The 13,939-nt window shown below is 45.3% G+C and overlaps 1 protein-coding gene across 4 annotated transcripts in view; it reads left to right on the forward strand.

Annotated features, from left to right (window-relative positions):
* Positions 1 to 5,816: 5,816 nt before the first annotated feature.
* Afg1l (AFG1 like ATPase) overlaps positions 5,817 to 13,939 on the forward strand; it is a 156,575-nt gene continuing 148,452 nt past the window's right edge. Inside the window, exon 1 of one of the 4 annotated variants that reach the window (XM_085690825.2) lies at positions 5,817 to 6,117. In XM_085690825.2, the coding sequence (XP_085546951.2) occupies positions 5,979 to 6,117 (139 nt within the window). In that variant the 5' untranslated portion in view covers positions 5,817 to 5,978. Of the gene's footprint in view, positions 6,118 to 11,493; positions 11,609 to 13,939 lie in introns of those variants that run through there. The other 3 variants (XM_085690822.2, XM_048425158.3, XM_085690821.2) reach the window with 3 other exon arrangements.

A 13,939-nucleotide genomic window follows, 5' to 3' on the forward strand; every position in this document is an offset into this window, starting at 1 on the left:
AGAAAGCAAGGAAAGCCCTGCAGGCTGAGAGGGTTCTTTGGTGAAAGAATATCTCAGTGATTGGGGGTCAAGGAACACCACAAAAATCACACCCCACAACAGACCTCCCATAAGAGATTCATTGAGGGAGGGGAAAGATGCAAAATGATTGCTTCTGAGTGGGACTGGAGACACTGACAAGCCACAGGCTTCATACGGGGTATGGAGTATGAGCACAGGGGAAATATGGCGACATTGGAATGTGTCTCATTGGCCATTAGCGATGGGGGTATGTCCAACATTCCTACCCTTTGTTTCTTATAGAAGGTAAGGCAATAGGAAGGGGTGACTTCTGAGGTAGGAGTGGGTGCCCCGTGCTCTTTATAACACTTTCCTTCTTTCTTTTTGTGATTTTTGTCTCAGGGGCTGCAGGAACAACAGGGTTGACATTTTATTAACTTTACTACTAATAGTTTTTCTGCCCTCTGATAACAGGTTTCTCTGTTGATGCAGTAAGCCAGATCAAACCGAACTGAAAAAATATAAGAACAGGTTTATCTGAGCAAAGAAACTCCTGGGTAGGTTCTCCAGTCCCAGAGAGAGAGAGAGAGAGACAGGCAGACTGGAGAAGCCACATGCCAAACTAAAGCAACAGGGGAGGAAGTTGTAATAGTCACCAGTATAATGGTCTTTCCTGTCCCTTGAAGAGACAAGCCCCACTGGCGGTGGTGGTGCATGCCTTTAATCCCAGCATTTGGGAGGCAGAGGCAGCAGGATCTTTGTTAGTTCGAGACCAGCCTGGTCTACAAGAGCTAGTTCCAGGACAGGCTCCAAAGCTACAAAGAAACCCTGTCTCGAAAAACCAAAATAAGAGACAAGCCTACCCACTCCCACTCCCTCCCCCCCAGGGGGAGGAAGGCAAGGATCTTTCTTCAGCTTCCACCCTGAGCTCCTTCCTTCCCTTTCCATCTCTCTCCCTTCTCCCCTCTTCTCCCCTCCCCCCTGCCCCTGTTTCTCTCTCTCTGCTCTTCTCCTTTCTCCCCTTCCTCCTTTCCCTTTCCCCTCCATAACCCACTAAATAAATACCCACTTTCTCTGCACAGTGTGCCTAATAGGTCTCTGTCTCTCACCTTCATGCAGCTCCCTGCCTGGGACCAGTTGCCTTCCTGGGACCAGCTGCCTTCGTGGCCCACCGTGGTTTCGTGGTCTTCCGCCCACTGCCACTACTCAGGGACCTGCAGTGTTTTAACCATAACAGCCAGAAGTGTGGAACTGGGCTTCTGTCGCCTTTTCTTTGTTGGAGATTTTCCAAGAAGGTGGAGTTTAGAGAGAGAGAGACAGGAATGGGGCTTTCTGGACCATGCAGGGGTGAACTGGAGGTTTCAATTGAATACTTACAATGGTTACTTAATTTTTATTTTATGTGTATGGATGTTTTGTCTGCCTATATGTCTGTGCCATGCTTGCCCTGTGCCCAAAGAAGCCAGAAGGTGGTGTCAGATTCCCTGAAACTGGAGTTACAGATGGTAATGAGCCACCGTGTGGGTGCTGGGAATTGAATCCTGGTCCTTTTGAAAAACAGCCAGTGTTTTTAACTCCTGGGCCATCTGGCCAGAACCTTAATTAGTTTTCTTTTTTTCTTGAGGCAGGGTTTCTCTGTGTAGCCCCAGCTGTCCTGGAACTCACTGTGTATGTTGTAGAAGCCAGCCATGAGAAGTTAAATAGAAACAGACCACCCAAAGGAAGTTCTTTACTTCCAACCATTATCACCTGCCAGAGTAAGACTCAGCCATCCATAAGTTTAATGGAGGCCTGAGTCTCAGTAGTTTACCCTGAAGCAATACCTGGTTGCAGGAAGGACCATAAACTAAGATTACCTGAGCACCACCCAAGAACAGACCATCCAAAGGAAATGCCTAACGTTCCACCCACTGTAGCACACACTCACCAGGACACCCCTAGACAAATGTCAGTCAATCAGAGGTCCTGAACCTCAGAAACCCCTCACCCCCACTTTTACTACTATAAAAACCCAACTCTAACTGAGCTCAGTGTTCTTTGTTTTTTCCAATACATTGGCCATGAAGAGAGACCGAGTTTGCAAACTTGCATAAAATAAAGGCTCTTTGCTTTTACAAATGGGACTCGGTCTCCTTGTTGACTTTTGGGAGACTTCGCGGGTTTAGGCATAACGTAAGTGATGGCTAAAGTTATGTTTTAAGTTTAAATTACTGTGCTTATGAGATCTATAAAACAAAAATGCCTTTAACCTATACACCTCATTTACCCAGGGACCGATAACTTCCTGGAATGCTGGGGGTTGTTGTTCACATAAGGTAACAAGCCACGGGTTTTCACTTCTGTAAACAAGGCTGGTTGCCCCAACTGCACAGGATGTGCTCGATCACTCAGGCAGGAGATATGTAGGCAGGAAGTATGTATGTATGTTTGTATGTAAGTATGTATGTATGTATGTATGTATGTATGATGTTTCCATCAGGATGTATGCTTGCCCCCCCCCATTGGATGAGGGTAGGAAGTACATAGTTTTGTAGATTTTGCCTTCATAAGCCTCTGACTAATGTAATTTGGTGCTGATGGGTATGGACCTGGTCAGTGTTCATCATTCTGGCCAGTATTTAATAAAGTTTTGCTTCCAATTTGGCTCAGAAATTCTGGTTGTGGTCTTATTCTTGCCTGGTGGGATTAACATCTAAACCATGCTGGCCTCAAACTCGGAGATGCATCTGCCTAGACCTCCTAAATGCTGAGATTAAAGATATGTGCCACCACCACCCACTGGTTTGCTTATCTTAACTTAAAAAAAGTTTAACTATGTTATTTTCCTCTAAATTATATTATGCTTAATCTAAGTGAGGCTCAGTTTGCCATGTCCATCTACTTGCACAATCATACAATGAAATTCTGGTAGATATTCTTGCTCAGTTGACACTAAATGACTAACAGTTTCACGTCTGTAATTATTAAGATATTAGAATCTCTAATAAGGGATAATCTCACTGACCAAGGCAATTGTTTTTTTCATAACAGTCATAGTGGTACCTAAATATCCTCTGAGTATCTCTTGTGTGTGAAGTCTGTCAAAGGTGAAGCAACCTACTTTTTCTTTCTTTCTTTTTTTCTTTTTAAGACAGGGTTTCTCTATGTAGTTCTGGCTATCCTGGACTCGCTCTGTAGACCAGGCTGGCCTTGAACTCACAGAGATTCTCCTGCTCTGCCTCCTAAGTGCTGGGATTAAAGTGTGCACCACCACTGCCTGACTGAAGTTACCTATTTTTTAGAAAAATGTATTCATTTTATGTGTATGAGTGTCTTGCCTGCATGTATGCCTGTGTACCACATAGGCGCCTGGTGCCTGAGGCGGCTGGAAGAGGGCATCAGATCTCTTGGAACTGGAGATGAATGGCTGTGAGCCTCCAGGTGGGTACTGGGAATTGAACCCACCTGCTCTGAGAGAACAGTCAATGCTCTTAACTGCTGAGCCGTCACTCCAGCTCACGACATGGGTTTTTTATAAAGGTCTTTCATTACCCAGAACTAAACTAACTAACTAACTAAATGAATAAATAAGTGGTTTCCTAAAAAGTGTCACGCTAAAATTAGTAATCTTAATGCAAAAAAGTTTCCTGTGTTATGAAGAAACAATTGTTCCTATCCGAACATTAAAACTACACAGTCAGGATTGGAAGTCCAGCTGTGCCAGGAAGTGGTGGCGCACACCTTTAATCTCAGCACACAGGTCATAGAGGCAGGCGGATCTCTGTGAGTTCGAGGCCAACCTGGTCTACAGCATGAGTTTCAAGACAGGCTCCAAAACTACACAGAGAAACCCTGTCTTGAAAAACAAAACCAAAACAGAACAACCAATCCTACATAGCCAGATGTGTAAATCAGGGGATACAGTTGCTCAGGTCAGAGCTCAGCAGCCTTAATAATCTAGAATCAGCCACCAGTCGTCGTAGGCCAAATCCCACCTCTAATCGTCTTGCTCGTGGGGTGAGGCAAGAGGATCACAGGGAATCTGAGGGAGGCCAGCCTGAGCTACAGAATGAGACCCTGATTCAAAATACCAAATGAAACAAACAACAACAGAAACAAAAGGAGAGAGAGAGCGAATAGTTAAAGCAGGGAACATAGATACATTAGGAAGGGAAACAAAGCGACTCAGTATCTCCCTCCTGCCAAATCCATCTTTGAGGTCCTGACCTAAGGCTCAGGTTTAAATCCTAAGCAGAAGTAATGAACAGCTAAGCTGTCCTAGTCAAGGTGTGGTTCTGCCCAACACTGCCCCACCACTGTCCTGGCTCTAGTGTGTCCTACAAAGTGGTCTAGCAAGCTGCCAGAGCTGTGTGAAACCTCTTCCTGGAAGACCATTTCCCTTTTCCGGTTGGCACCAGGCTTCAGCCTTTTCCTTCTCCCAGCATGAGACCCTTGGGAACATCCCAATTTCTTAGGGACCATTGTTTCAATAGTCTAATAGCCAAATAGTGGGGTATAAGGTCTCTCTTTAGACTATCTTCACTCCTGTCATGGTGGGTACCTACTTTGACAAATTAACTGAAATAAGTCTCAGAATTACTCTGCCACATTCTGCCTTCCTTTTCCTGTTTCTTGAGAATTTCTCTGCTGGTGACCGTGGTCTGGCTTCCCGGAATTCCTCTTAGTGTTCTCTCTTCTGGTCACACAATGGAAACTCTGTTTTCTCCTTCCTATACTCCGAACTCTCTTTCTTTTCTTTTTTGGAGACAGGGTTTCTCTGTACTGGAACTCACTTTATAGACCAGGCTGGCCTCGAACTAACAGAGATCCATGTGCTTCTGCCTCCTAAGTGCTGGTATTAAAGGCGAGTACAGTTGCATTTCTAATCCTGTTGTAAGCACTTCCCAATTGCTCGGATTACATACATGTGCTATTCTTGCCCAGACTGGTGCTGGAGTTGTATTCTTGGGTTTAAAGCACACTGGGCAAACACTCCACAAACTGAGCTACATATCCAGCGCCCTGTGGGAACGCCTTCATCTTGTGTTAAAGGTTATTCTTGTATGGACTGGAGAAATGTCTCAACAGTTAAAAGAATGTGTGCCGTTTGCCGCCAAGAGTTTGGTTCCACCCATATCTGGTGGCTCACAGGTGCCTGTAACTCCAGCCAGTTACAGAGGATCAATGCCCACATCTGGCCTCCACAGAACTCGCTTTCAATACAGCAATACACACCGAGACAAAAATATAATCTTTTTAAAAAGTTAAATCTTCTAAAAGTTAAATCTTCCCATTTGTCTTTTGTTTTCCAACCTCATAGTGAGGGGCGATCACTTAGAAGTTCCCCGTTTATACCATCCCATGAGTACCACGTCCACCAGTTGACCTTCTGGGGCCATTGGATTTCTTGTCCCACACATAAACTCCTTCAAAGAATGTGAACGTGTGCTATACTGAAAATTAGCTCTATTATTCAACAACTCAAACAGAAAGTGGAAGAATCACATTTCTGGTACTCTTCAGAGACCCATGTTGGACACCGAAAGAAAACTGAGACTATATTATACTGGATTGGACGAAATAAGGACCTCACCACCACCACCACCACCACTGGGCCGCCTACGTATTATGCATACTTAGAAGGTTCGGGAACAGTTTCTACAAGCTATATTGGTTTCTCCAGCCTCGGGTTGGTGGGTGGGGCGGAAGCCGAGAGTTGGTTCCAGCTGATTTGCGGTGGGGGCGTGGCCACAAGTCTCACGCACCCGCGTCTGTCGGGCTCCGCCCCCTCGAGACGCGCTGTCTTTCGGGACTTGTAGTCCCAGGGGCCACCGGAAGGCGTGGAAGGGCAGGCGTTCCTGTCGTTCTACGCTTGAGGTGACCTCTGTTTAGCGCTCCCTTATTCTCAGGCGTGGCCTTCAGGAGCGCCCCGGCACTCGGCTGCTCCTTCGCGGTCTTCTGGTTTTCAATAAAGTTTTCCTCTCTGTACGGAGCTCAAGATGGCGGCCTCCTGGTCGCCCTTGGTTACCCTGTGCTCCGCGGCGCGCAGCCGGCTGACTGGGCGAGGTGTTGGGTGCGGGGCGCGGGCCGTCGCAATCCCTCCTCCGGCCCGTGGCCCTGGGAAACCCCTTTGGAAAGGTCAGTGACCGTGTCACGAGCGGGCCGCGCAGGCTCTGGGGCCACCCCACTCCCTGATCATTACCAGCTGCATCCCCTGGCTTCGCAGGCATTAAGGATCCTAGGGAAGAAAGAGTTCGTGTCCCTTGACCTTGTGCACCTCTTTGTCCTGAAGGATCCCTAATTCCCACCCCCACCTCTCACCCCCTCCCCCCGGCAGCTGCCCCAAGATTAGCTTCTATTTGAGGGTCAGAGGTCAATCCATATGGCAACTAAGAGCTGGAGAGCTCAGGTGTGCAAATGCCTGGTTTGGAGGAATGGGGTAAGCGAGAGTGGAGTTATCAGGGTACCCAACACCATCCAAGTTCTTATGGCTGATAATGGGCTTAAAAGCTACGCCACCGACCCTGTGAGCCCGTACTTAATGTTCAAATTCCTAGAGGCGTCAGGTTTTTTTGTTTTTTGTTCACTGGGTTTCGATTCATTCGTTCTGTTGTTGTGTGTTCATGAATGAATGGATTAATTTTGACTAGCCAAGTCCACAAGTGTGCCAATTTATTGTTTTGAGACATGGTCTCACTGTGTGGTGCAGGCTGGCCTGGAACTTGGGATCCTCTCGCTTCAGTTCCCCAGAAGCGTTAATTTTACCTCGATGTTCACTGATCTGCTGTTAGACATCAAGCCCTGTGTTATTGTTTCCTCAGCGCTTAGGAGCGTGATTGGTATCTGATGGGCAAATATTTTCAAATCAATGAAGTTATTGTCATGATCTTCTCCCATCCACAATTGTGCGTTGCCTTTTCTCATCTTCAAGTGCCTCTTTAGATACCTTAGCACAGTGACAGGGTTTAGTGAAGGATGTAAGTTAATGCTGACTCTCATCATCTCAAAATATGTTTCCTTTAGTCACTGAGATTAATACTAGAACTATTAGCCATCAAGCTTGAATTTAATCCTCAGGATGCATATGATGGAAGGAGAGGACCAGCCCCCACCACTTGTCCTCTGATAGACACTCACCCACACACCCACACCCACACCTCCCCCCACCCCACACCCACACATGAGAGAGAGAGAGAGAGAGGGAGGGAGGGAGGGGAGTTAAAGTAAAAATATTCCCTTCCATTTTCTAAACGAGAAATATTGAAGTTTCAATCTGATCCGTGAGTCTGCCCCTTTCTTGCCCCTCCCCCCACGGAGAAATAACTGCCCACCCCTGGGGAGGAAGCTCAGTATTCACACTTCTATTTTATTTCCATTATTTTCTTATTTAAAATTTCATTTAGCAAAACATTGGCTTAAACAAAGGGAGGAAATAGTAATGGAAAAGAATATAAGGAAAGGAAGGGCAGGCTTTTGCTTATTTTGGGCACTTCTGTGCTTGAACGAAAGGTCAAGGGTCAAGCCGTGCACTAGACAAACCCTTTCCATTGAGCTCCAGCTCAGTTTTCTTTACTTTTGTTTGGAGATGGGGTCTAAACTGCATCTTGGGATGGCTTTGAATTTACTCTGTATGGAGTTCAGGTGGGTCTCAAACCCTGTGGTCCTCCTTCCTCATTCTTCTGAGTAGCTGGGATTGCAGACCTGCACCACCATGTCTGGTGGGTCATTAATTAATTTTGTTTTCTTTGTTTTTTTTTTTTTTTCAAGACAGTGTTTCTCTGTGTAACAGTCCTGGCTATCCTGGAACTCACTTTGTAGACCAGGTTGACTTTGAACTCATAGAGATCCACCTGCCTCTGCCTCCTGAGTGCTGGGATTAACGTCGTGCGCCACCATACCCTGCCCTTAATTATTTTTTTTAACACTTATTTTCTGTGTATGAGTGTTTGCCTGCATGAGTGTCTGTGTGCCACATATATGTGTAGTGGCTGTAGTGGTCAGAGGAGGATGTCAGCTCCCCTGGAACAATAGTCACAGACAGTTACAAGCTGCCATGTGGGTGCTGAGAACCAGGCCTGAGTCCTCTGCAAGAGCAACCAGTGCTCTTAATCATGGAACCATTTCTTTAACTCCTTTAATTTTGGTTTTAATGTTTTGGGTTACTTTAATGTGAGGCCTGGCTCAGCCATTTTGTAAACTCAACCTTGAAAAGTTTATGGATTTTATTTTGGGATATCTATCTAATTTTCCGTTAGGTGAATTTTGATATTTCCTGTAATTTACTCGATTGATTTCATTCCCTGTTTTCTTTAGGTCTCCGTAAATCTTCATTTAACATGTAAGTTTTACCACCACCTCCCCTCGCCCCAAGACAGGGTTTCATTGTGTAGCTCTGGCTGTCCTGGTTCTCCTAGAACTCACTCTATGTACCAGGCTGGCCTCGAACTCACAGAGGTCTGCCTGCCTCTGCTTCCCAAGTGCTGGTATTAAAGACTTGTGCCACCACTGCCTGGCTAGTTTTAAATCTCTTAATGGTTAAAAGGAAGATTTTTATTAGATGGCAGTGGCTATCCGGACTTGGGGGCTCAGGTAGTAATCATAACCCTTGTTGCTTGATCATATTGTTATAGCAGGTTTGAGCCAGCCTGAGTTACATAGTGAGTTCAAGTCCAGCTCTGTCTCAGCAAACGAACAAACACCTAACAATAACAACAACAAACTTATGTTAGCTAGGGTATGGGTAGAAATGTGACAACATTGTTAATTCAGTTTAAGTTTTATGCTAAATGTAAAGGGATGTACAGATGAATTGGGTCCTAGCCCTTGGGAGGGAGATAGAATTACGTACCTAACATTTGATAGCTAATATGTGATGAGCCCTTTCTTTTCTTTTCTTTTTTTTAACAAATTATATACACACACACACACACACACACACACACACACACACACACACACACACATTTGAACCAGGGCCTTGGCTGGAGCTGGCCTGGAACTCACTTGCTATGTAGTTTAGTAACTGGTCTCATACTTGCAATCCCCATGTCTTGGCCACCCAGCTGTGGTTACAGGTGTGAGCCACCAGGCCCAGCTGAGCCTTTTCTATATTCTAGGCAGCCTGCTAATCATTTCTTTCTTTCTTGCACTCTGAGTTTCGTTTGTTTGTTTTTTTTGCCAAGTATGGAGAGAACAGCATATGACCCTTACTGGTTCTTACGGTTCCCAGGGAGAGCAGCCAGGGATGAAGCTGGGATGGGAGCTGGGGAGCTGCCGTTGGTTTCAGGGAGCTGTGGATGCCATGGGAGCTGGCCAAGCTTAGGGAGATACTGGAGCTTTCTTTGGAAGAGCTGTGGTCAGATCTGTTTCTGCACTCGTGTTCCTGGGGCTGCCTGGAAACATCAGGATGCTGGCATCGGGGATTGAGATAGGGTGGGACCTTGGAAGGAAGTTCAAATAGTTGAGAAGGCAGTTTAACTAGGCCTACTTTATTGCTATGGTGGCCTGGGTGGCCAGGAGGGAATTCAGAAATGGCCACTTGGCAGAAGTGACAGTTCTGCAAGAGACAATAAGGAAAAGCTGTTCCTATCAATGTGGAGTTGCTAGTTTGGGTTACTTAAGGGAAACTAAGTCAAAACAGAAAAGGAACCCAAAAGGAGCAATTCCAGTTTTTGGCTTTAAAATTTCTGTACAAAACAACTCAGGTCTCGTGGAGGAGCTACGAGCACTTAGAACCACTAAGCCATCTCCGCAGTCCCAAGGTTTGGTTTTGACTTTAAACTTGGGGTATGTGATGGAACCGGGCAGGTGAGCCCAGTGAGCTGTGGGATGTAAGAGGGAAGGAGAAATAGGCAGCAGTGTGAATCAGAATGGAGGACTTACCTGGGCAGGTAGAGTGGGAAGTGGAAAAAGTGAGTCCCAAGGAAGACTTACATGTTTTGGAAAGATGGGGCCTACATGAAGAGCAGGGAAGACATGGAGAACTAGGGTGCACACCAAAAAGGAGGGCATTTCTAGGTTTCCCCAAATACAAAATTTTCTGTCTAAAATTCTGCTTTATTTAAGCTAGCCTAGAAAAAGTGTGTTTCTTAGAGGCAAGGGACTACGGGGGCCACATCTCATGGTTCCTCTTTGGTGAAGCACACGCTTTATTTTGAGGCATTGCTAGTAGATGGTAAGTCCTTCTTACCTTCAGCTCACAGTGTCGTCTTCAGCACATGAATGTAAGAGATCTTCCCAGTGGGAGTGGAAGCAGCACTGGTTTCACCCTGTGTCTTGATAGAATTATTAGTAGTGTAAGTAATTTTAGGACTTATTTCATGCGTGCATGTGTGCGTGTGTGCGTGTGTGTGTGTGTGTGTGTGTGTGTGTGTGTATGCAAGTGGAGGCCAAGGGTTGACTTTGTGTATTGTTTCTCAGGATCCATCCACTGATTTTTTGAGAAAGGGTGTCATGAGACGGATCTCTTGAGTAGGCCTGGCTGGCTGGCCAGTGTGACCTGCAGGATCCACTTGCCCCCTTCTCAGCACTGGATTGTCAACATGGACCAACTACCAAGCCAGGCTTTCTACGTGAGAGCTGGGGGCTGAGGGCAGGTCTTATGCTTTTACACTAGCCCCGTGGACGTACTTCGTATTTCTCAGTTTGGTGACCACTTGTATGTGAAACAATTCAAATCCATTAGCATTTATTATGAGTATTATGAGTATTAAGAATATTCATGTTCACTCTTATTTCTTTTGGTTTCCCGAGATAGGGTTTCTCTGTGTAGCCCCGACTGTCTTGGAGCTCTCTCTGTAGATTAGGCTGGCCTCGAACTCAGAGATTCACCTGCCTCTGCCTCCTGAGTGCTGTATGAATCTCTTAAGCACATCACACTGTACTGATTCTTCTTTAAGCTATATTATTAATGCATTGTGTGTGTGGTATTTGTGGGTTTACGAGCTGTGACCCACACGTGGTGCTCAGAGGACAACTTTGTGGGGTCGGTTCTCTCCTTCTGTCTTTATATGGGTCCCAGTGATCGAACTCAGGTAGTCGGGCACATGCAGGCAGCACCTTTACCTGCTGAGCCATCTGTGGGCTCTGGCTCTCTCTTCCAGTGTCTTCTGTTGTTGCTGTCATTGCAGAGGCTACTCTTATCAGCATGTTTCCCGTCTGTGTTGTCTCCCAGGTGGCAGTTTTCAGTTATGAAGTGACAGAGCTTGGACATGGAATTCTTTTTTAAAGTATACAGTGTGTTTTGATCTCTATTCCTCCTGGCTCTCCCATTATGACCCCCTTACACCTTGTCCCCTCTTTTCTTTCTTTTTTGTTTTGTTTTTGCTGCTGTTGTTTTCAAGACAGGGTCTCACTGTGGACCTCTGGCTGTTCTGGGACTCACTGTATAGACCTTGCTGGACTCATATTTCTAGTGATCTGCTTGCTTCTGCCTCCCAAATGCTGGATTAAGGGCGTGTGACACTATGCTCAGCTTTATTTTTTTCTTATACCCCAGCAAGTGTTGCCTACATGAACATGGTGTGGGGCGGACCCTAGGGAATGGACAACTACCAGTGGCTACTCTATCAAAGAAAAATGTTCTCCTTCCTTCAGCAGCCACCGACTGCTCCCAACTCCTCAGACAGAGGTAGGGTCCTGTGGGTCGTCCTCCCCCCCCATTCACACTTGGGTGTTGGGTATCTGAATTCTTGCGTGCAACAGCCATGTCATATACAGTGTTTCCTAGCACACATCCCCATCCTCTGGCTCTTTGTTCTTCCTCTTTGAGGCTCGCTGAACCTTGGTGGAGCTTATGTATTTGGGAGTGGGTAGGAGGTGTCCACTTAGGGCTGAGCACTTATGTATTTGGGAGTGGGTAGGAGATGTCCACTTAGGGCTGAGCACTTACCAGTCTTACTCTCAGCACGTTACTCTCAGCTCATTGTGATCTGCACTAACCACCATCAACCGCAAAAAAGAAACTTTCTGACCAAGGTTGAGAGTAGCACTAATTTATGGGTATAAACGAACATATTTAGAAGGCAGTTTGACAACATGGCTATCTATCAAAACAATAGTAGTAGGTTCAACTTCTGCCCTGCTCTGGTGACCCTCCCCTTACAGCTTTTGACTAGATTTATAGTACCAGGCATGAATTCCCTCCTATCAGATTCAACAAGAAAGTAGTTGGTTACTCCCATGACAGTTATGCCACCACTACCCCAGTCACATCTTGTGGGTGCAATTATTGATGTCTTTTCTTTCTTAGTGGCTGGTATAGCCTCCAGCACTAATGAGGGCTAGCTGGCAGGGAGGAAGTTTCTTGGTCAGTTGAAGTACTCCTCCTCCTCCTCTCCTCCTCCTCCTCTCCTCTTCTTCTTCTTCCTCCTCCTCCTCCTCCTCCTCCTCCTCCTCCTCCTCCTCCTCCTCCTCCTCCTCTTCTTCTTCTTCTTCTTCTTCTTCTTCTTCTTCTTCTTCTTGTTCTTGTCTTTTAAAAACTCATTTCCAGTAGTGCACATCTATGGTGTAGAGTGTAATAATTGGATACATAGGTAGATTGTGTAATGATGATGCCAAGACAATTACCAATCCTATCTCCTTCAACATTTATCACTATTTCTGCTGGGACCCCTCCAACTCCCCTCTATGACATCTTAATAAGATGCATAGTAAATTGTTTTAAACTGTAGTCATCCCCTCTGTATTTCGATACCCATTGCCTGCCCTTCCTCTGTCCCCCTTCGTCTTTAGCCTATCGCGTGCCAACTCTTCAATGCCCTACATCTCTGGAAATCAATTTTCGCTTCCATGTATAAGTGAGAACATGCAGTAAGCAGCATTTGTCTTTCTGTGCCTGGCGTGTTTCACTTAGTGTAGTGTCATCCAACTACATCCATGAACATGTAATTCTTATGGTAGTTCTCTCATAGGGTTATAATACACCTTCTATTTTAAATGTAACTCCAGCAGACTCCATTTTAAAATCCTCATCTATATGTGGATGAGTCCTTCCAGTTTTAAATAGACTGGGACTGGGAACGTAGCTCAGTAGGTAGAGTGCTTATCTAGCATGCTCAGTGCCTGGGTTTGCTACCTCATGAGACCGAATGTGGGGGCACACACTGTAACCCCAGCATGCCGAGGGTGGAGGCAGTAAGAGCCGAAGCAAGGTTTGAGACCAGTCTGGGTTGCAGGAGACCCTGCCTCAATCAAACAACACAACAAAGACATCAGTCATTTTCTTTATCGTTTGAAAGAAAAGAGATCTCTCAGGTCTCATTATCAAATAGTGTGTGAGCTGGGTGAATACTAAGGAGTTACTCAGTATGCTGGGCTGTAACCGTGATTACTTCAGAATGGTTTTATTCAGATTTTTAGGCAGGATTTTACTGATTTGTTATCATGAAATTTAAAGTACTGTTTTTTTTTTCCTTTTGTAATGTTATACACATTGGCATGTTTAACATTAACTACCTTCTAAAGGAAAAGAATGATAACCAGGAAGCAGTTAGTTTTAATTTTCATAATTTTTCTATTTAAATCAAAAGCACCCTTTTAAAGCCCTTAAATCAGCCTTTTATAAATAAAGTAAATCACCGTGAGATGCGTCCCTTGATGATGGCTTATGTTGTTTTTCTAAAGAAAGAGTTTAATTAAGATTTGATTTTCTTTATTCTGCACCTCGTTTCCTCATCAGCAAATCAAACACAGGTCTTTAATGTCACCGAGAAGGCTTGACTTTTTGAGTCCTTCATGACCATTTCAGTTCTCAAAAAAGAAACTGCATATTTATCTTTTGGGTATGATTAGGACGTATCAGAACATGAAAGAGCTGCCTCTGACCCAGGATAAGCTTCTGCCACTGTAGCAGGACATCACTGGTCAGTGGCTACTGTTGACGGTTCGCTGGAATCAACGCAAATGTACAAATAACTCAGGAATAATTTGTACACAGTATTTGAATGATGTTTAATAAATA

The sequence above is a fragment of the Myodes glareolus genome, chromosome 1 (assembly GCF_982192425.1).
Source record: "Myodes glareolus chromosome 1, mMyoGla1.1, whole genome shotgun sequence".
Taxonomy (NCBI): Eukaryota; Metazoa; Chordata; class Mammalia; order Rodentia; family Cricetidae; genus Myodes; species Myodes glareolus.